This window comes from Hemiscyllium ocellatum, chromosome 29 (assembly GCF_020745735.1).
Source record: "Hemiscyllium ocellatum isolate sHemOce1 chromosome 29, sHemOce1.pat.X.cur, whole genome shotgun sequence".
Classification (NCBI taxonomy): Eukaryota; Metazoa; Chordata; class Chondrichthyes; order Orectolobiformes; family Hemiscylliidae; genus Hemiscyllium; species Hemiscyllium ocellatum.
Genome location: NC_083429.1, coordinates 43,427,763 through 43,451,789, shown reverse-complemented (window position 1 = coordinate 43,451,789; position 24,027 = coordinate 43,427,763). Strand labels below are relative to the sequence as shown.

The following is a 24,027-nucleotide window of genomic DNA, read 5'->3' as shown; positions in this document are numbered from 1 at the left end:
ATTTAAACAGATGGCAGCTATAATTCCCGTAAGAAATTAAATCCAGTACTTAATTGAAAAACAAAGTCTCCTGTTGAAAGTGGGTCTGTATCAAAGTTAAACCTTCAGGTGGATATTTGATATTGTAAAAGTTTTACCGAAAGAATGGGAAAATCCTTCTTTTGTTAGGGATCTGAGAATTCAAATAAATAAGTGACAACACAAGGTACCAAAGAATAATCCAGAGAGGGTTTGTAAAAGTGCTAGATCCAACAAAGGAGAGAGTGTTTCTCAAAAAAAAGGGATCCCTCATTTGAAAACATGTTTTCAGAGTCATAGAGGTATAAAGCCTGGAAACAGACCCTTTGGTCCAACTCATCCTAAATTAATCTAGTCCTATTTTCCACCATTGGCCCACATCCCTCTAACCCTTCCTATTCATATATCTATCCAGGTGCCTCTTAAATGTTGTAACTCGAACAGTTCTTAGAAGAACCCACTATGTGGTTTACTGTGCTCTCTTTTCTCCTGTTTTAAAGGATTGTTATTTAGATTTCTTTTGCCAAATTCTAAAACCAAACAACAGCTTATAAAACAGTAATTACTGCTCCAAGAATCAATGAAATCAGCTCTAGCATTGGGAAAAAAAAATCCCTCAAAATAAAAGGAGCATCTCTTACAGGCACCATTTTGGATAGATTTTTAAAACTTATAGGATTGCATAACCTTCCTCAGAAAGACAATCATGGCTTACGAAATCTCAATTTGCCAATACTGAACAAAAGCTATTCTGTAAGGTAATCAGTTGCTGTGATGTGACGAGACAATTTGCAGCCTGAAGCTCTGTCAGTGGAGTTCTCCTTAGATTCTCACAAACTGCTGCACATATTCTAAATGTACAAAAAGAGAGATAAGTAGCATTGAGGGAAAAAAAGCGAGATGGTATGTGGGTACTGTACCTTCCAAGATGGTAGGGATGGTTGTGGTAGTAGTGGTGGTTGTAGTGGGAGGTGGGGTAGTAGTGGGTGCATCTAGATGGTAAAAAGGAAAAAATGAATAAAAACACAAATGAAATACACAACATTTTTCACACAAAATCACAAAAAACGAAAATAAAATCTGTAAATAAATAACAAATTCTAATCTCTTTGGCTCGTGTGATGGCTTTTTCCAATAGAATTCCTTACCTTCTGCTAACACCCTCTGACCCACCATGACATTTCTGACCAAGTCAAAACTATAATATGAAGCACAGATGCCATGAGCTTTATGTAACATGGGAGGACTGAAAGCAATCATAAGTCATACATAAATCCCAGATGGCTTTTTAATGTGCTTCTTTGCCTTCTCCACAGCTTCTCCCAGATATTATAGTAATTGCTGTGCATTGCTAATGGCACTGTTAGCTGTTATGAGTTTAAGATATTCTACGCCAAAATACAGGCTCGACATCAAAAAGTATATATAGTGAGCGATTCAGCGTAGCAGAACATCTCTGTGATGAGATGTTATTATTTTGGAGACACTGTTGACTGCAGTGCCAGAGAGCGGGAACATATGCAAAAAGACTATCGATGAAAGGTCACATTAACCAATCAACTTACAAGGACTTTTGCAGCTGTAGTTTGGAATTGTGTAATCCTTTTTAAAAAAGTTTATTTTCAACAGAATGTATTCTAGGTAGTCAAGTTATCAGGAAAATAAAAGCTTTGTTACAGCAGGCTTTGGGGAAATAGTAGTATAATAGCAATGTTACTGGAAGAGTAATCCAGAGGGACAGGGATTCAATTCCCATCCTCATGGCTGCTGGAATTTAAAATGAATTAAGAAATCTGTAATTGAAAGTAAGTCACAGTAATGACAATTGTGAAACCATCACCGATTGCCACAAAAATGTATTTGGTTCACTGATATGCTCGAAGGAAGGGTTTCTGTCATGCTCTCCTCAGCTGGTCTGACCTAGAGCAATGTGGTTGGGTCTCAACTGTCCTCTCAAAATGTTCGAGCAAACCATTTGGTTCATGAGCAATTAGAAACAGGCAATGAATGTTGGCCTTCCAGCAATGCCCCTAATCCATGAAATTTTTTTTTACTAACTCAGGTAGTGCACTAAGCAAAAAGGTCAAGGTGCTTATTAAAGTTTAACATTTTGCTTCCCATTTAACAATCCAAATAAAAATGGCCCCCTCCTCCCCAGTTTACAGTTTGCAAGATGCTCCATTGCTTTGGTTGTAAGGTCCCCATTCTACAGCAAAGCAGCTTAACAGGATATAGAAAAGGATTGGTACCCAACTGTTTGGCACAAGTCATTTCTCCACAAATGGAGAACTTGAGTTCAGCACTGCCATCATGGGAACATGTAAGGTGGAAATCAGATTGTTCAAGGTGGAAGTGGTGAAGGGCTTCTTGGATCTCCTTTATTTACCAGTAAGTCAATGGCTATCATAGTATTACTGTGGATCTATGGAGTTGTAGCCAAGTGGCCAACAGTCTAAGCAACTAGGCCCAACATAAAAGATTAGCTAAACAGTTTCTGCAGGCAAGGCCTGATTGAATACAAAGAGTTGAGGTTATCACAGGTTGAAAGCCAATAGGGATCAGCCTAGACCTTCACTGTATGTCAAATAAGGTGTTGACCTTAACAATGGGAGAATCATTATGATCTGAAACTCTTGTGTTTTTCAGGCAGACAGCCTAGTTTGGGGTAAAGGTAAGTTAATTTATCATCTAAAAGCTGTTTCTTTAATTTGCAAATGTTTTGATAAATGTAAGTTTGAACCGCAGTCCTTTGTCTTAAAGTAAGAGCACCTCGGTAAACAGGTTTTTGAAGAATAAACTGGTTGAACTGTCTGTCTACGATAATTCACAGGTAATATTGTTAAGGGAAGGATAATGATTGGAACGTAAAAGCTATTGAAAGAAATGGGTCTTGTTTACCTAGGAAATCCTCAATGTTACATCAGCATCTTAGAACAGGATGGGTAGAAAACAGCTGTTCCTCTTAGACAAATGGTCAAGAATAAATTGGTAAAATTTCAAAGTGAAAGGTATGAGGGTTCAGAAGGAATTTAACAAAAAGCTTTAAGAAGGTGGTGGGAATCTGGAATGCACGCTTGAAATGTTGGTTGAGACAGATAGCCTCACGATCTTCAAATGCTCATCCGAGTTCTTTTTGAAGTGTCACAACCTTTAAGACTACGGGCCTAGTTCAGGAAAATGGGACCACTGTACATAGTAGCGTATTTGTGGCCGTACAGACTCAATGGGCTGAAGAGTCCTGTATAATTCCACGATTAGCAATTTAAGCCTTAATGCGAAAATGCCATGACCTTATTTAGCAAAATACTCATGGCATATGGAGGGAAACACAACAGAGTTGTGACCCTTCAAAAAAGTCAAACCATTGACCATCAGCATCATGTAATAAGAAATACCATCATGATGTTCCGTGCTATTTTTGGCAATTTTGATAGACAGGAAAAACAATCAAAGGCTTTGCGTTTAATCATATTCCATTAATTTAATTTTAGGGACACTCAGGATACTTTTCTTGCCCTCTCTGTCCATTTTATTCCTAGTCTATTTTTTTTTAAATTTGTTTTTGGGATGTGAGCATTGCTGCTAAGTCCAACATCCACTCCCTACCAATAATTACCCTGAGAGCAGACAATGGCTTGCTCAATCAATTCAGATAGTAAAGAGTCAACCACAGTGCTGCAACTCTGGCATCATATGTAGACAAGACAGGATAAGGATGGCTAATTTTCTGCCCTGAAAGGCATTAAGTGAACCCGGAAGGCTTTACGACAGGAATCATAATGTTTCAGAGTCGCTTTTTATTATAGATGATCAATTAATCGAATTTAAACTCCCTTCAGCACCTGTGATGGGATTTGAATTCATGTCCCCAAAGTATCAGTAATCCAGTAACTTTACTCACAATGCTACCAACTTTGTTTAGCCAAACATGTTGAAATAGGTTTGAGTTGTGAAGAATAGAATAACTCACTCCAAATATATTTTTGGTCAGTATTTGTTGTGATGTTGCCACACCTGCTCAGAAATAATCCCACTAACAACTAAAGTCTTGGCACTTGTCTCCTGCAACTTGGAGAGCAGAATCATTACTGAAGTCTTGTGATGCATTGGAAGTAAATTACCATGTCGTGGGAGGATACCATAAGATGCTTCTTGAAAAAGCCATCATCCGAACCAGAAAACACTGCTACATAAATGATCAGAGGTCGAGAGGAGTGGACAGGGAGGGGAACAGGCACAAGGCTGTCTTTCATCAAATAGGGGAAAATAGAATCATGTGATTGACCAAAAATAGACTCAAAATTAAAATAAAAGTGAAAGCAGGAACTGCCACACTGCAGGAGTTTCATGGAAAAGAGAAGGTAATTCATAAAGTCGTTAGTTTGCCAACGCCATAAATTTGTATTTCTGCTCAACAAGCACTCTGACATTTCCCAAAAAACAAAATGCCTCATATCATTTGGCACTGAACAAATAATGCAAACCACTTTCCTCCTCCCATCAACTAGCCTATTGATAATCTGTTAATGCACTTTTTATAAGTAGAACTTTCAATGCACGGGCAGTACTCTTTAGGAATAGAAAGTACTTGTAAATAGATCAAATTCTTCAGTATATGCAGCGTTTCCACAATACTTCAACACCATGCCTGTGACGTTGCATACAATGTGAAAGCAAAGCAGCTGACATGGAGTGAGGAAGAATGAGCAAATACATCGCCTTTTCCACCCTGGTTCAAGTTGAAACTCCTGCAAGTGTCAATGCTGCTGTGAAAATGGATGGCAAGAATCGGAACACAGATCTACAATAGTACAGCAGCTGTAAAACTCAACAGAGAAAAGGTGAGCATTTTAACATGTCCTTGTGCTGAATGTGTGTTCAAGGCAAACACTCTCAGTTTAATTAGACAAAGTATTCAAGATGACATTTTACCAGAATTTTGCTGTGAATTGAAATTATTTTCACAGATGAGTTTAGCACCAAATGCCAATAAGTATTGGTATAAATTATTAATTTGCCACTCTTATTAAATTTTTATAAACAGAACAATGAGAGGAAATAAATTTAATATCTTTGCTTGGTTGAACTTCATTCTTCATCAGATAACAGATATCAAAGTATTTTGGGGCATATTAAGTGGAGCTAGTATTTTTTTTTGTCAGTACATAGCGTGCATCAACAGTATTTCATAGCCAGCACACAATGGAACAAGACAGCTTGATTTAATCTCCGATGACAGTTGTCTCTCCAACAGGTTTGATTAATTTTAGGTCTACAACAACAATTGTGTTCCCCTTGGAAAAAGAGTGGGAGTGTTATAAGGAATCATCTTCCTTAGCCTCGTTTTTCTTTGATTTGTTTAAACAGCAAGCACTGATGGCACAGTGGGGTGGTGTAATGCCAGAGTTACTGCACTTGACAGCGTGAGTGAGTTGGTATTAACATGCACAATTGAAGCTGGAGCACCACTGGGTTAATGATCATCTCTCGAGTGATGTTAATTCAGCTTGCTCACACTGTTGGCTCAGTAACTCTCCCTAGCCAGTAATCCTGATGCTGTCACTGAAGCTCATTTAAAAAAAAATTAAATGAACAGAAAGGTAGAAATGAAGGGCTGTGCAGTTAATAATTCTTTCTAACTGAGTTTTTTTTTCCATTGGATTACCAAAGGCAATCATGTAGTTTTAAATGCTATCCTACTGCTCAAGACAGACTGGAAAAGTGAAGTGAGTGGGGTTGGGGGGGGGTTGACCGTTTATAAAAAAAACTTTTATAATTCACTCTGTGGCACAGCCTGAAATTGCCTATTTGGCAAATGGCTTTCACAAGAAGCTGTTTTTGTGAAACGGAACCACGCAATTATTACTAAGTTTTATCAGACAGGCACTAAGTTAAGTCAGCTTACAGCATCCATCATCCCAGTCACTGTATGGGGAGAGTAGGGTTTCTGAAGGGGCGACACTCCCAAGTGTTGAGGAAATCAGTAATCATGAAAACATAGAGCTTAGTCCCTGAGCCAATGCACCTCTTGCACTGCTTGGGGTTTAACTCAAGTGCATATGCAGCTCCAGTACGGGAGTAGCATGACAGACAAGATCACATTTCAGAGCCATTTTAGCGGGAAATGAAGTGCTGGTCTGAAATGCTTTGGCAGCATTTAATCAGCCAGCTTTGAATGACATGGTCTCATTCTGAAACAGCATAGAGCTATGTTTAAATGCCATACTTCCTACTGAAATTAAACGAGTGAGTTTGGTCAATTTTAGTGTGACAATGTCAGTTATGCACTGAATGAACCCTTGCTGACAACTAGTGAAATGGGCATAATTCATCACAACTATCTTCAGGAACTCAAACTTAAAGCTATTGTGATTTAGGATTTAATTTGGACAACATAGTCAGAACAGAATTTAATTGGAATGAAAAGTGGTTAGAGTATCAACTCCTTAACTCCAATGGAATTTTCAATGCACATTACTCAGTTATAATAGTGACTGAAAGATGAAGGAAGACTCATCTGAAAAACAGAACAATTGGAAATGAACTATATTATTCCATGCAGTCTTTCCAGCTCAATTGCTGTATCATATATTTGAGACACCCATTGAAACAGTACTGCCAGACTGCATCCCATTAGATCGGTCCTCTTATTTTTAAAATGTGCATGATTTCCCATCTCTGTTAGCGATCAGACCAGAAGGAATGCTCCCAATTACCAATTCAACAGCTGCCATCTGCTTTAGAAGCGAAATGAATCCTTCAGTTTCTACAGCTGACTGTATTTTTGAGTACAATTTCTTCAGCTATTTGTATTTTATTGATATTGGAACATATCTACAAGAAGCAGAGAATTTCATTTGTACAAAGTGAACCAGTAATAGGCTGATCTCAAGTGGATATGCTGAATGCCAGCATGATGGGATATAGAAACACCCACATCAGTAACGCTACTGATGGAAATATGGTTATTGGCAGTACTGTTCAAGAGGAGACAATTATGGATAAGCACTATCCTGCTTGGTCATCTCCATTTCATAATAATATTACAATCCTTTACTTTTTGGGGCATTTCTGTTCAGTGCTCTGCACTCTTGCCGTCAGCAAATTCAGCAGCAGATATTCTGAGGGGACTTGAACCAAAGGGTTGTGTCGACTCTGCACTATCCCTCTCTTTGGAGTGACAATAGGCTGGGTTTCGTCTTCTGTATTCCAAATATTAGAAGTAATGATGGTCAGACAGGGTGAGAAGCAAAAGCAAGCCACGTGTTTCTCCTTACTTATGCCGATCATAAATTTATCATGGTGCTTCAAAACCTTTTCTCATGTCAATTCACACAGCTCGCTCTGCTGTATAGAGGGGGCAACTGGAAATCCCCTGGCAGCTGCTCATCACAAACCATTCAATATTTGATCCAGCTGTTTATAATGTCACATTTTTGTGAACGGTGTCATCTCCGACCGTTATACAAAGTAGAGCATTTAGCTACTTCGTGTCAGACCATAGGCCAAATATTCTCCTCAGTGGCATAGCAACAGGAATATCCATAGTTGGGTAATTTTTATCCAGCAAAGTGGCTTGGGACACATTAAGGGTGCTACATAAATGCAATTGGCTTTGTCTATAACTAACACTTGCAGCATACACTTGGTTTAGCTGCAGGTTAACAGCACTAATAGTGTGGAGCAGACAACCCCCAATGATTCCTCTGATTGATATCACTCCAGAGAATCAGCTGCAATATTTGCTGAGATAAACAGATGGTGTTCATTGCATCTCAATGGAGAGCAATGCTTTTAAAAGTCTTATCTTTATCCAAAAAGGAATCCCATGGAGGTGATCTGCAGGAAATACTCATCAGTCCTTGTACCTAACCATAAAATTACCCTTCTCTTAAATTGAGATGCAGTTTCAACTAAGTGTATTTCATGTATGTAATATCTAACTCAGACTTGGCAGCTTTTGGGGAGTCTTCCAGTTGTACTGCACTATTGTTTTGCAAAACGCTATGGGCAGGATATTATGAGTAAGAGACACGCCACTCACAGAAATATTATGTCATCATGCACATAATCAATGCATTAGGTTTCAAGGGCTCAGCTTATTGTATACCACTTCATTTTGACTTAGACCATGACAACACAGCAAAATACCTTTTCGGTGAAGAAAATTACTTGACGCGTCAGATTTCCATGACACTAAACATAACTGTGATTTAGCCACTCGGTGGTCTAATCATTGCACCAGATATTTGAGAGATGGCTCACTCGATCAATTGCTTCAATATAGCTGCCTTCAATGGCTGGCTGTTGGGTATCTGTTAGACCGTGGAGGAAAAGGGTTAAGAGTTGAAACGGGTGATCATTCTCCACTTTTGAAAGAGGTCATTGGAGCCAATCACAAAGTAGTATTAATGGGGATCAGAAAGAAATCCCAGTCTCAAAGGGACAAAACAGGAAAATATCGCACCAATTACCATGAGCTTATTTGCATGAACTTGACATACAAATAAGATGGCTCTTCTATGGTTATAATTATTTTTTGAGAGGACGGGGAAGGAGCTCACAAATGGTGCTGACATTAAGCTCCTGATTTCCAAAACCGAACATTTAAAAAAAAGGACAAGTCACTTTGAGCCTCATGATCCAAACAAAGTCATGCTTCGTTAAGTTTACTTGTGAAAGCCTGCAATTCACAGCTTCATTCCTGTGAAATGTGACTCCATTTTAAAAGACACCATGACTACAGGTGAGCTTTATGAAAAAAGGATTTTAACTGAATAGCATTTAGTAGGAAGTATGGGTTAACATCAACGCATATGGAACGATTAGCATATTGTACATAAGGAGCATAAACCTTCAGATAATCAAAATTCCATGGTATACAATAAGTACTGGATTCCACTCTACAATCAGACATCACAATTTTTAAAAGCACAGCAGATTTATGATTAGTAAAGAAAAGCATCTAGTTGCATTTTCCGCTCTGATTAATGTCATTTACACAGATTACATTTATTTTGTTTTCTCATTTTTAACATTCAAAAGACAAATTACATTTCTAACATGCAAAACATTACGAGCAATGAAAATAACTATTTAAAAAAAACTATCCACTGAGAATGTGAGGGGAAGAGAGAGAGCGAAGGGGGTTGGGGGGGGGAGGGGGAAAAAAGAAGGAAAGGGAGAAAGGACACGAGTTTTGGATGAGAATTGTACATACCATAGACATGCAAGACATAATCTTCAAATGATTCTCCAACAGCATTGAAAGCACTGCAGCGGTAGGTCCCATTGTCAGTTTTGTTTAGAGACTCAAGGAGAAAAGTCCTTGGCTCTGTAAAAATGGCCCGATCAGGCATTTCCTCATCCACTCGTTTCCATAGGAGATTGGGCCTGTGGAAATTTTAAGATTAAATCAATTATAATGCAAGTTTATTGTCACTTCTTTTTTGAGGTGATAGCTGCACTTCATAATTTTAAATTACAAATCATCTTAAGCACATTACGGAAAGGAAAATCATTCTCCCCCCGTCATAACTTATACACTTCTCCATCTTAAACCCCAAGTTTCATAAAAAACATCAATTTTTTTTCTCTTTTTCTCATGTGTCCTAATTTTGTTGTCTATCATTTTCACCCGAGATATACAATTGCACATGCTTAACAGGAATGTCATGCTTTTTGGTGATATTTCTACACAATTGTACTTGCAACAATTTTGGTTGATGACCAATAAAATAAGCTTATACAATAACAGGTAGATCACCTTGTAATACTTTGGTCTAATCCCTTCTATGTGGTATGCCCTCTGTTCCATCACAACCCAGTTAAAGTAGAAATGTTCCAGCTGAGAGAAGCTATATTGATTGCTGAAATACATCATGCTATCAAGATTTCCCCAGGCAAATTGAATTTTATCTATTACACTGTACACAGAGCTGAGCAGTTTTTAGGTGAAGTGAGTTTGAGGGCAGGGGATTATTCGACCAGGGAGCACAAATGTAATTATGTTCTCATTTTGAAGTGATACATTCTGTTCTTTATATTTCCATTACAAGTTTCTATGTCCACATTTATCATAAAAATTGGCTATGTACACTACTCACACTGTAACTAAAATGCTCCCTCCACTGGAGGTAAAAGTTTAATTACTATATCGTTGCTAAGTTTACATAGACAGTTTCAATCACAAAAGTGGTATAAAGAGGTTATAATAGAAAAATTGACAAGAATGCACACACTAGCGCAAGATTTTTATACAGCACATAGATCAGCTCCTAATCAATTTCCCATCACCCACTCAAGTCTCTGATTCATAGACGCTGCCATTGCTACTCAACGTTTAGTTCAAGTAATCATTTTCAAATGTGAGTCAAGGGTCATAGAGCATGGCAGAGCCAAGACTACACAGTCCTTTAACTGGGAACCCATTCACTCTTTTGGTCAGTGTCCGCAAATATTTATTGTTCTAAATACTCAACAGTTGTGACGGCATCTCTGAAGAGAGAAAGCGAGCTAATGTTTCTAGACCTTGAACGTTCACTGATCTCCAGCTTTTTAGATGTGTCCTTGACCTGGTAAGAGTTTCCAGCACCATTTGAAAACTTATGTTACAGATTGCCAGTCTCTGAATTTAAAAAAAAAATCTTGGTACTTTCCAACCACTTCATGGCAACAAGATGCAGGACTTTGCAGCTAAACTTTGCTCTCCTTTAGGTGCTAGACTGAGGTTAACTGCAGTCACAGAAGACAAGCAATTAATCCAGCCCAGATCAGAAATAAAAACTGAGATCATTCTAGTTAGTTATGTAATATAGTACTTCATGCAGTGAATATATGCATCAATATAGATTGCCTCCTGTAAGTGAAAGTGACTTAATACACCAAGGGAAACAAAAATGCAATGAAATGCAAAGAATACTTCTGTATCAATCAATTTAACTAGAACTACCAAGACAACATGTTCTTCTGAAGGTTAAACACTGCTGTTCATGTTCTGTACTACATTTAAAAGGGGTGTTTTATGATTAGAAGTCAGCCTTCAAAAAAAAAGTCACACAGTTTGTAAGTGAAGTTAATATCTTTAAAAGGGCTGAATGGAGCAGAGATAACATGTACAGACACACACACACACTCCGCAGATATCATTGTTGAAGTCCCTTGGATAAACGTCCTTATTCATCAATTTCAAATTGAAGGTTATTGCAGCAATAAAAACTCTGAACTAACCCAACAGGTCTGTGAGTTAGTTAACGGTGTGTAAAAATAAATATATCAAACATAACTTCCCAAAAACAAACATCAGTCTTTCTTCAGATTGGAAGCGTATATACTTACTGTGGTTTCCCACTGGCTGTGCAAATCAATTCTAGAGTGTCCCCTTCTCTTGTCAAACCTTGTGGCTGGCTCATTGTGATCTGCACTTGGGGCTTATCTGGTGAAATAATTAAGACAAATTTAACACTTTTTCTCTGAAAGAAGTTTGACTCTGTCTTTCCAGGGTTCATCCCAACTTTCACATGTTCCCCAGTGTCAATGCACAAGCTTGCTGCAGGACATGATTCAGACTGAGATTATTCCCTAGTCAGTCAAGGGATTGGTTATAGCAAGTGCTCACATGGGACATCAATCTTCTCCACCTTCTTTCCTTTATTTAACCAGCTACACCCTAAGTCAGATAAACCATATGTCAATAAAATGTGAAAACATTAATTTTACTTACTGCAGATTTTATAAGCTTATTGGGGAGAATTTTAAAATAACACTTAGATTCCAAACATGTGTTTATCGTAAGAGCATCTTTTCATTTAAAAACCTTAACTTTACAAACTCACACTGGCAAATAATAAACAAACCTCACAACTGCGGTAATCAGTTTACTATCCTTTATTCTTTGTTAAGTACAGGTATAACTTCTAACTTATTTGGAGCATATAGAATTGTACTAATTTAAAAGATAGAAGGACTAACACTTTTTAATTAGCAAGTAGACCGGACAGTCACTCCTAATCCCATTAGAAGTAACAGCTCCATTTAACAGATGTTTAACCCATCTCCTGTCTCCCCAGAACAGAAGTCACAAACCTTTGTGTATCATAGATGTTACACCATAGCGATAGAATTTTGTATGTGTAAGAACTGTGTACAAAAAGTTAAAAATCACACAACATCAGGTTATAGTCCAACAGGTTTAATTGGAAGCACTAGTTTTCAGAGCGCTGCTCCTTCATCAGGTGGTTGTGGAGGACACAATTGTTAGGTACAGAATTTATAGCAAAAGTTTACAGTGTGATGTAACTGAAATTATACATTGGACAATATCTTGATTGTTTGTTGAGTCTTTCATCTGTTTGAATACCATGATAGTTTCACTTTGTTCATGTGTAAATGACAAAAAGTTGCATTCTCAGGTTAACTATAACAATTGGTGTTAGCCCCCTGTGTTCTCTGTCTGCGCCATGTTGTTTAGATTGTAATCTCACTTTTTAGATTAGAATCAGAGTTTTACAGAGAATTCATGCAGTTTTTGAGCAAAGTACAATGTACCTCTACAAGGGGGCTAACACCTTCAACATATTGTCTCGCTAACACCAATTGTTACAGTCAACCTGAGAATGCAACTTTTAAAAATACGTTTTGTCATTTACACATTAAAGAAGTGAAACTACCATGGTATTCGAACAGATGAAAGACTCAACAGACAATCAAGGTATTTTTCAATGTATAATTTCAGTTAAATCACACTGTAAATTTTTGCTATAAATTCTGTGCCCTACAATTGCGTCCTCCACAACCACCTGATGAAGGAGCAGCGCTCCGAAAGCTAGTGCTTCCAATTAAACCTGTTGGACTATAACCTGGTGAAGTGTGATTTTTAAACTTCGTACACCCCAGTCCAACATCGGCATCTCCAAATAGTGCATAAAAAGGCTATTGTAAGAATGGTATTTCGGGATTCTTTTGCTGTCTTGAACTTGTGCTCCTGCTGTTGCTGAATAAAAAGGCTATTTTCACCACTCACCGATTTTGATCATTATTTGAACACAATCCCACTTCATACATACGAACGACAGGACGAAGGTACTCAGCCCTTTGAGCCTGTGCTACTATTCAATAAGCTCATGCTACATCCACCGTCTTTTCAGAAACAGAACCCTAAAGTCTCTCAACCCTCAACAGAGAAATATGTTTCCTCATCTGTATCTTAAATTGGTAAGCTTTAATTTTAATCTATGATGACTAGCTCTAGACCCAATAATACGAGGAAACATCCTTTCAACATCGACCCGGTCATGATCCCTTGAGATCTTACACATTTCTATTAAGTCACATCTGTTTCTTCTAAACTCTAAAAAGATACAGGCCTTTCTTTGTAAGGTATTCTGCTCATTCCTGATATTAGTCCAGTAAACAATCTCTGAACTGCTTCCAAAACATTAACGTCCACCCGTAAATATGATGATCAGTACAGTACACAGCACTTCGCATAGTCTCAAATACCTGAAGCATAACCAACTTATCCCTCCATTCAATTCCCTTAATAATAAATATAATATTGTTACATTTCCTGATTACTAACTGCAAACTAACTTTCTACAAGTCATGCACTAGGAAACCCCAGATCTACCATAGGACACATACCAACACTTGTCTCAGACCTCATGCAGTGTTCCAGAGAAGCTTAATACAAGCTGAAAGAACATTACCTCATTTTCTGCTTGGCGACTCTGCTGACTTCAGGACTCAACATGGAGTTCAATAATTTTACAGCCAATACGTTTTCTTCCATTTTACCAATTTCGCAGGTCCTGCAATTATCTGTTGCTATCAGCACAGCCAACCTATTTCATCTCTCATTATTACCTATCTAGCTTACATTCAACAATCCCTTAGTCTGTTCAACTTTTTAGCTCTCTTCAGGCTCCCTCATTTTTCTCCCCAACCCCCGCCATCAGTATAAATCCACCTTTTCCTGGCTATCAATTCGCTACAAGGAATCAAAATGTTAAATTCTGCTTTCTCTCCACAGATATTGCCAGACCTGCAGAGTTTCTCCAGCAACTTGTTTTTGTTTGTTTCAGATCTCTGCAATCTCTTCCCATTTTTTCATTCTGCCAAAATGGGTAACTTTATAATTTCCCCCACTTTACTCCATTTGCCAGATTTACCAAACCTATCTATATCCCTCTGTAGGCTCCTTGTATTCTCTTCATACCTCACTTTCGTAATTATCTTTGTATCGCAAAAGAACATGAGGAACTGCACATATATTCCATGGCTTTTATTCAGAAGTGAAACTAGGACAAGGATCAATGTCAATCTTTGGTTTACTTCAACCTTTAGAGAATAGACACTGTGAAGAAGTTTTAGTGGGATATGCAACAAGAATACATTGGAAGACCTGCTTTTACCTTCGACAGAAACAGAGTTCAGTCCAACTTGTTCCAAGTGCCAGCAATTGCCCCATATCCCTCTAAACCCCTCACATTCATATAATGATCCAGATGCCTTTTAAGTGTTGTAATTGTACCAGCCTCCACTTTCTCCTCTGGCAGCTCGTTCCATACAACTCCTCGTGTAAAAGCTACCTGTCAGATCCTTTTTAAGTCTTTCCCCTCTCAACTTAAACCTATGACCTCTAATCTTGGATTCTCCACCAGAGGGAAAAGACCTTGGCTATTCACAATATCTATGCTCCTCATGGCTTTATGAATTTCTAGAAGGTCACCCCTCAGTCTTCGATGCTCCATGGAAAATAGTCTCAGCCTCTCCCTATAACTCAAACCCGTCCAGTCACAGCAATATCATAGCACTGAACCCGGTCAAGTTTAACAACATCCTTCCTGTGGGAAGGTGACCAGTGGCATCGCCAATATTCTGTCCAACCACAACATAACATCCCAACTCCTATACTCAATGTTTTGACCAATGAAGGTCAGTGTACCAAATGCCTTCTTCACCACCCTGTTTACCTGCGACTCCACTTTCAAGGAACTATGCACCTGCACCCCTCGGCCTCTTGTTCGGCTACACTCCCCAGGGCCCTCTCATTATCTGTACAAGTCCTGTCTTGGTTTGTTTTACCAAAATGCAACACCTCATATTTATCTAAACCAAACTCCATCAGCCACTCCTTGGCACACTGGCCCACTTAATAAAGGTCCCATTGTACTCTGAGGTAACCTTCTTCACTGTCCACTACACCACCTATTTTGATGTCCCTTGCAAACTTATTAACCATGCCCCTTATATTCACATCCAAATCAGTTATATAAATAACGAAAAGCAGTAAACCCAGCATTGATCATTGTGGCATACTGCTGGTCACAGTCCTCCAGTCTGAAAAGCAACCCTCCACCACCATCCTCTTTCTCTTACTATCAAGGTAATATTGTATCCAATCAGCCAGCTCTGCTGGATCTCATGTGATCTAACATTACAACTAATGTACCACTTGGACCGCTGTCTAACACTTTCCTGAAGTCCATATAGACAATGTGTACTGCTCTGCTTTCATCAATCTGCTTTGTCACGTCTTCAAATAACTCGCTTAAGTTAGTGAGACATGATTTCCTATGCACACAGACATGTTGACTACCCCTAATAAGTCCTTGCCTTTCCAAATGCATGCAAATCCTGTATCTCTGGATTTTGTCCAACAACCGATCCATCACTTATGTCAGACACAGCGGTCTATAGTTCTTTGGATTTTCATTACCTTATTTTCTTCAATAATGGCACCACGTTGGCCAAACTTGTAGAATTGGACTGAGAGATGGTAAATGGAGTTCAATGCAGATAAATGTGAGGTGATTCACTTTGGGAAGAATAACAGGAAGGCAGAACACTGGGTCAATGGAAAGATTCTTGGTAGTGTGGGTGTGCAGAGGGATCTTGAATTCCATGTACACTGATCCCTTAAAGTTGTCACCCAGTTTGATAGTGCTGTTAAGGCGGCTTACAGTGTGTTACGTCTTATTGGTAGAGGGAATGAGTTCCAGAGCCGTGATGTCATGCTGCAACTGTACAAAACAGTAGTGCAACTTCACTTGGAATATTGTGTACAGTTCTGGTCACCCCATTACAGGACGGATGTGCAAACATTGGAAAAGGTGCAGAGGAGATTTACCAGGATGTGCCTGGTCTAGAGGGAGGATCTTATGAGGAAAGGCTGAGGGACTTGGATCTGTTCTCATCGGAGACAAGGCAGCTAAGAGGATTTAAAAGAGGTATACAAGATGATCCGAGGATTAAATAAGGTGGACAGTGAAACTTTTTCCTAGGATGACACAGTCAGCTTGTAAGAGGGGGCATAGCTGCAAATTGAGGGGTGATAGATTTAAGACAGATGTCAGAGGTAGGTTCTTCACTCAGAGTGGTAAGGGCTTGGAATGCCCTGCCTGCCAATGTCATTAACATTAGGGGTATCTAAATAGTCCTTGGATAAGCATACAGGGCTAGTGTAGGGGTGTGTGCTTAGATCAGTTCACAGGTCAGCGCAACATCGAGGGCCAAAGAGCCTGTTCTGCGCTGTACTGTTTGATGCTCTAAACCTCCAGTCTTCCTGCACCTCACTCGTGGTTGTCAATGGTACAAATAACTCAGCCAAGGGCCCAGCTATCAGTTCCCTAGTTTCCCACAAAGCTCTGGGAAACACATGATCAGATCCGGGGATTTATCCATCTTAATAGACAACAGAATATCCAATTTGGAATTCACTTCGACTGATCACTGAACTTTAGCGGTCAAACCTTAATTTGTCATCCACATTCATGCTTTTGCACTCATTATGATCAACAGATGCATTGATAGAAAAATCAATTTTATCATCACGCGGCAAGGAAGAGATTTCACAATTTCTGCTTATTAAATCAGATTTCCATGTCACGTATGTAAAAGTAGCATTGGTTTTATTTTTAATCTTTCTACATACTTGCACACACTGACTTAAAAATGTCCTGTGCAAAAACCAGCCACCATATGGAATTACAATTGCTTATTTCAACACCTGAGCGATGCACTAAATCCTGCAGCAAGCTCACAAAGTCAGACTTTGCAAAGAAGAAATAAAAGCAAAAAAGTGCAGTGATAATAGTGGTACTGAGATTGTAATGAAGATAATCACTTGGCATTGTGTGATGGAATCAAAGCTCACATTGTTCCCTAACCTGAATGAGTAACTGAGCTTTCAGACTTCTGAGAAAAACAAAAGATAAACCAAACTGAAAAGGTTTTCAGGGAATCTGATGTTAGTTGAAATCAGATTAAACCACCCGAGCTCAGATCCCATTGGCACAGCTGGATAAAAAAGGAACATGAAAGTTTGACCTGAAAGTGGGGTTAAACAACTGTAAGGTTATTAACACTGCTTCAAGTACTTTAAAGGAAAACAATGCACAAAGATGTTACCGAGGGATTAAATAAAAGGTATAATTCAAGCAAAGACTATGGTAGGCTGCACCTTTACAAAGGAAGCTGTGCCCAAGGAACCTGGGTTGATTGGGAACTGTTGTCAGATGAGAACTTCTGGCTAAATCTTCACAGAAATATGAACTGGAATTCCACCTCGTGTGGGCGGCACGGTGGCACAGTGGTTAGCACTGCTGCCTCACAGCGCCAGAGACCCGGGTTCAATTCCCGACTCAGGCGATTGACTGTGTGGAGTTTGCACGTTCTCCCCGTGTCTGCGTGGGTTTCCTCCGGGTGCTCCGACAGTCCAAAGATATGTAGAACAGGTGAATTGGCCATGCTAAATTGCCCATAGTGTTAGGTGAAGGGTAAATGTCAGGGTATGGGTGGGTTGCGCTTCAGCGGGTCGATGTGGACTTGTTGGGCTGAAGGGCCTGTTTCCACACTGTAAGTAATCTAAAGTTGAGAGCATTGAAGGACTCGAGTTGAGATTGCTATCTAGATGCTGAAGGGACTGTCTGGCAAACTTGAGAGATCCATCTTTGTTGCATTTGCTATTTAATGTGTGATTTATGGTCCATATTGATTGCAATTTGAGCTTAATTCTGGACTGTTTTTGGCTTGATTAGAAGTTGAGAGTCTCGCTCAAGTTCCCAGTTATCATTTCTTTCAATTTGCTGATCTCCATGTAGTTCATAACACTTACAATAAATGACCATGAATGCTATCTTTGACTTCGGTGATGAGGAATGGTCAAATTTATGACTGACATTCTTTTCAATCAATCGTTATTTAGAAACAATTAAGGTAGGAAAAAAAACTAAAAGAATTTTCCCATATTATTATTTTGATGAAATATATTTAAAGTTATCCATTTACACTGCTCTATCAATACTCTTCCATCAATAAAATTAATAAACGTCACTGCTTCTTTGCTCAGTTCCTCTTCGCTAGTAAACTGCCACTTTATTCTGGTGCACTGAGGAGAACGTAGTGATCTTCCCAACTTTATGAAGAAACTAAATTTCACATCCTTTATAAAGCAGATACTCTCAGTTTCTTTCACATTGTCAAGCTGGGAACAAAAAGTAGTTCACTTCAAAATTACTTTATTACCCACTGAAGTTGGATTACATCCTGGCTGAATATTCAATTAATTAATCATGAAAATCAGGTCTCTGAGCAACATTTCCTCGAAATAAGAAATCCTCAGCATCAAACTTAAGAAATAAACAAGCAGTCAGCATTCCTTAAGTTGGATTTTGAAGGAAGTCACTTGTGAGGTTTGGTACGTACACGCGCACACACACGTACACGCACACACAGAGTAAATCTCCAGCAACTTGATAGATGAGAAGTTGCCAATTGCAGGAAGAAATACAGAACAGGCAAAGTTAGGTGACGAAAACCAAGTCTGAATAGGAACAACTAAATTCAGTGAGCAGGGAGGTGAAGACAGAGGAGGACAAAAGAAAAAAAGTGTTTCTGAGCACAGCCATCTGTCACTGGCAACAGTTACATCCCTGGAACTCATTCATTAATTGGATTTGCACTGTCACTGATTTTGCAACAGAAACTCATGGCTCATTTGCTGCAGAACTTCTAGGCTCTCAAGTGTGAAGAAATTTGTCCAGTGCACTTTGAAATATACATTCCGTACCACTGCAGAAAGTTGAAAATGACTGCAGACACACACGCTTACATAGGGACGACGGGGCTACAAGTCACAGCTCAGGATCACATTTAGGTTCTTGCCACTTTTACAATCAATATGTCAAGGACCAAGTGGCAGAAAAGCTACAGAGCCGTCTAGAATAGATTGAGCCAGTCAGACGGGTTCTGAAAGGGTTAATGCTTGTGGTGTTTGATGCAACAACGTAAAGACAACATCTAAGGTTCTAAGAGGAAGACAGATATCCACAGGCCTCCTGACAGAAATGATATTGAAATCTCTTGTCCAATTGCCACTGTACAATAAAATACATTTTGTTTCAGACTCTCTCACTGTTTTCTTCTACCATGGTGAACCAAATCGGGTCCTAGACCTAGTCAAGGAAACAAGATGCTGACAGCACTCTACTCCAACCACAGGTTGGTAACTTGGTTATTGTAGCACACAAAGCAGCCAAGAGAAACAATAAGCTTGTCTACAAAGGTCACTGTTTACCTTTGGACGGATATTGTCTTGCCAAGGCTGGCATAGCCTGTTTCCTTGTAATTTTGGAAACAGTCAGTATGTTGCTGCACCAATGTGTGTCAGGGACCACCACAAATGGTTGCTGCACAACGTTGTAATCAGTTCACATGCTCATGGGGATGGGACCTCTCTCACTGTCCTCCCCCATCTGCAGTATGCTGATACCTTGATTAAGAGTTGGACATGGGACCATTTGTCTGCATTGATCCCCTAGAAAGGCCAGCAGGTGGTGGCATGGACAAGGGAGAGAGCAACATTTTTGCTACTCTGGGCAGATACCTTACATGAGAACATTTTTTCACTACATTCCAGTAATCAGAATGTGTCAAGCTTGATTCATACATGACATTGAGTTTCACTATGACTGTGCTTGAACTTGAACAAGAAGTGCTATTAATCCAATAAACATTCCATAGCAGTCATACACTCACTCAGCGAAGAGTTAACAGGTTTTGAGAAGTTCAGTAATAATGCACCCACATGAAAAAAAATTCAGAAAATTATCTGCAAGACTTGGAAGTTATTGCATTAAGGAGAACTATGACTAAAGTATGCACTTGTATGTTTTCATCTTCTGCTAACAACTTAAAAAAAAAAGTTGGATTAATCACCAATGCTGACATTCTGGCAATTGCAAATTACTCCTGTTAGTTTTAAACTTCAACTTTGTTCATTTTTGCAGAAATCTTGCTCCCGGGTAAGTCAAGATATTTCAGCTGAGTCTGACATCATCTAGATTGGCAGTCCAGCGCAGAAAGAAAACCACATTGTTGCAGGCATCATTCTTGAAACAAAATCTAAACAAGCTGCTATCTGCCCATTTGGGTAGAGATCAAGGATTCCACATGAACAAATTTGAGTAGGGTGGGGGAGTTCATCTCATTATCCAACTGTCCTCCCTTAATGCAGTAAACAAAAAAGAATCACTCAAATTCACCAACTGATAATTGCTTTTGTGGAATATTACTGGTTCAGAATGGTCATTGTGTTTTCTCACTAAACAGTTGTTGCCAATTTGTGCAAATCACTTCCAGTGTATTGTCCTAATACAGCAGCCAAATGCAGATCATTAGGTTTTCATGAGCTGGGATGGAGGAGGATGGAGAATCCCACTGGTCAAGGGCAGGCCCTGAGCTAATGTGACTCACCCAGTCCCACCCCACCTCTGTTATAGAAGGCATAATTTGGAAGGTCAATTTATAAAAGCATAAAAAAATCAAATTGGTTTAATGCAAATCTTTATCTCTACAAAGTTGTGCTCATTCCATTCTTGAGTATCCCAGTACTTAGATTAGATTACGTACAGTGTGAAAACAGGCCCTTCGGCCCAACAAGTCCATACCGACCCGCCGAAGCACAACCCACCCATTCCCCTACATTTACCCCTTTACCTAACACTACGGGCAATTTAGCGTGGCCAATTCACCTAATTTGCACATCTTTGGACTGTGGGAGGAAACCGGAACACCCGGAGGAAACCCACGCAGACACTGTGTGGAGTTTGCACAGTCGCCTGAGTCGGGAATTGAACCCGGGTCTCTAGTGCTGTGAGGCAGCAGTGCTAACCACTGTGCCACCGTTCCGCCCACTTACTCTGTCCAGATTACTGGTGTGAGGGCGATGAGAGATGTGATGACTTTGTTCTTAGGAGCTGTCTGGGCACTTACTAAATGATCATCAATAATATGGATTGCAATTCTGACCACGGCTTAGCAAGATTATTAAATGAGCAGCTAACCCCCATCACCCTCTGATGGAGAGAAGTGACCTGAGACAAAGCTGGCCTTGGAAGCAAGTGTGGAATTTGAAGAGTGCAATATCATCTTTGTAATCCACACAGATGATTCAGAACCAAACACAGGGGACTTCACACACACACACACACACACACACACACTTTCCAAAAAGGACCATGGGAGAGAGAGAAAGAGAAATATAGGGAAAACATTCTTTTCAATATTGCACTGCAACATGATCATCTACACATGGCACAGCACACTGCAGAGAGTAGACTAGGGGAAGACTGTGGCATAGTAGCAATATAGGAGAAAGTGAGGACTGCAGATGCTGGAGATCAGAGCTTAAGAATGTGTTGCTGGAAAAGCGCAGCAGGGCAGACAGCATCAAAGGAACAGGAGAATCGACGTTTCGGGCATAAGCCCTTCTTCAGGAATGAGGAGGGTGTGCCAAGCAGGCTAAGATAAAAGGTAGGGAGGAGGGACTTGGGGGAGGAGTGTTGGGAATGCGATAGGTGGAAGGAGGTTAAGGTGAGGGTGATAGGCCGGAGAGGGGGTGGGGGCGGAGAGGTCAGGAAGAAGATTGCAGGTCAAGAGGGCGGTGCTGAGTATGAGGGTTGGGACTGAGAAAAGGTGGGGGGGGAAGGGAAATGAGAAAGCTGGAGAAATCAGCATTCATCCCTTGTGGTTGGAGGGTTCCTAGGTGGAAGATGAGGCACTCTTCCTCCAGCGTCGTGTTGCCATGGTCTGGCAATGGAGGCGGCTAAGGACCTGCATGTCCTTGGCGGAGTTGGAATATTCAGCCACGGGGCGGTTGGGTTGGTTGGTGCGGGTGTCCCAGAGGTGTTCTCTGAAACATTCTGCAAGTAGGCGGCCTGTCTCCCCAACGTATAGGAGGCCATATCGGGTGCAGCGGATGCAGTAAATGGTGTGTGTGGAGGTGCAGGTGAATACATAGTAGTAATGTCACTGGACCAATAAAGTAAAGGCCTGGTCTAATACATTGGGGACATAGGTTCAAATCCCACCAGGAGGGAGGAAATGAAATTTAATAAATTAATAAATAGGTTTAATAATCGAGTCTGCCTACACATGACACCAGACCCTCAGTTGATGTCAAGACTAAGAGGCACATTTTTAAGGTGAGAGGAGAGATAGATTTAAAAAAAAAGACATGGTGGGGGGGGGGGGGTTGCAATTTATTTTTTAAAACACAAGATGGTTCACCTGTGGAATGAACTTTGTGAGCAAGTGGTAAATGTGAGTACAATTACAACATTTGAAAGACATTAGATACACGATTAAGAAAGGTTTGAAGGGATATGGGCCAAAAGCAGGCATGTGGGACTAGTTTAGTTTGGGATTATGTTCATCATGGACTGGTTGGACCCAAGGGTCTGTTTCTGTGCTGTGCAACTCTATGACTCAAACGACAATACATCCCTATTCAAGGGAAACTAGGGATGGACAACAAATTGATAGCATCACCAGAGATGCTCACATCCCACAAAACAACAAATAAAAAGAGTTCCTTAGAGATTACTCACAAGCAATATTCCTAGTTATTACCAAATCGGTTAAAATGAAAATAACTAAATTCTTCATGACAGGTACAGGGAACTGAACGCTGGTACCCTGTGTTTATTTTTTTAAAAAAAAAGACATTTGAAGCAATGGAGACTATTTAAAATATCTGAAGCTCCCACTTCAGTTCTTATCAGGTTAGAATGGAAATCAGTCATACTTTTGATGCAAAGCCTCAGTCTGATCAATTCTTGCACAACTTTGTGTTTTAAAAAAACAACTCGCAGCCATTTGACTTTCATCAATTCTATTTAAGACATATGCTCAGTTAGCATTTCAGGAAATTGATGGTGAAATACTCTGGGGAGATGGGTTCAAATCCTACCTCAACAGCTGGAGGAGTTTCAATGCAAATTGTGAATCTGGAATTAAAAGCTTGCCTCCGTCATGGTGATCACAAATACCGTAGAAAGCCATCAAACTCACTCATGTCCCTCGGGATGGAAATCTGACATACTCATCTGATCTAGTTTACATGTGACTCCAAGCCCCTGCAGTGTGGGGTTATAAGAGTAGTAGGAGGCAATTCAGACCCTCAAACCAATCCTGTCATTCTATAAGATCGTAACTGAATTCTCCAGTCTTCAACAGCTCGTTATGTAAACCCATCAATATTTCAAAAATCTTTGTACCCCCTCTTTAAATACTTGCAGTGATCGAGCCTCTGGGGTAGAAAACTCCAGACTTCCTGAGGAGAAAAGAAATTCCTTTGCAACTCAGTTTTAAATGAGTGCTCCCTTATGCTGTAACTTCTGTTCACTTGATTGAAATGTCCCCAATAATGGAAACATCCTTTTAACATCTGTCCTGTGAAGCTTCTTCAAAGTTGGATACGTCCCAATAAGATCCTTCTTCTAACTGTTTAACTGCTCTTGATAAGTCAACTCCATCCCTGGAATCAACCTAAAATCTCTGAACAGCCTTCACTGCTTGGACAAGAACTGTAACAGACCTCAAGGTGTAGTCACATCAACACAGTTATAACAAGATATCCCAATTTTTAAACTGGAAAGGATTCAGATAAGATTTACAAGGTTGTTGCATTGTTTGGAGGATTTGAGCTTCAGGGAGAGGCTCAATAGG

At 39.7% G+C, this 24,027-nt stretch overlaps 1 protein-coding gene across 3 annotated transcripts in view; it reads right to left on the bottom strand.

Moving 5' to 3' along the window:
- The window catches only part of cadm1a (cell adhesion molecule 1a), a 408,277-nt gene that overhangs the window by 51,569 nt on the left and 332,681 nt on the right, over positions 1-24,027 (bottom strand). For all 3 annotated transcript variants that reach the window (XM_060846705.1, XM_060846703.1, XM_060846706.1), the window contains 3 exons: positions 11,356-11,452; positions 9,239-9,411; positions 939-1,010 (listed from right to left, as the gene is read on the bottom strand). In XM_060846705.1, the coding sequence (XP_060702688.1) occupies positions 939-1,010; positions 9,239-9,411; positions 11,356-11,452 (342 nt within the window). The remainder of the gene's footprint in view (positions 1-938; positions 1,011-9,238; positions 9,412-11,355; positions 11,453-24,027) is intronic.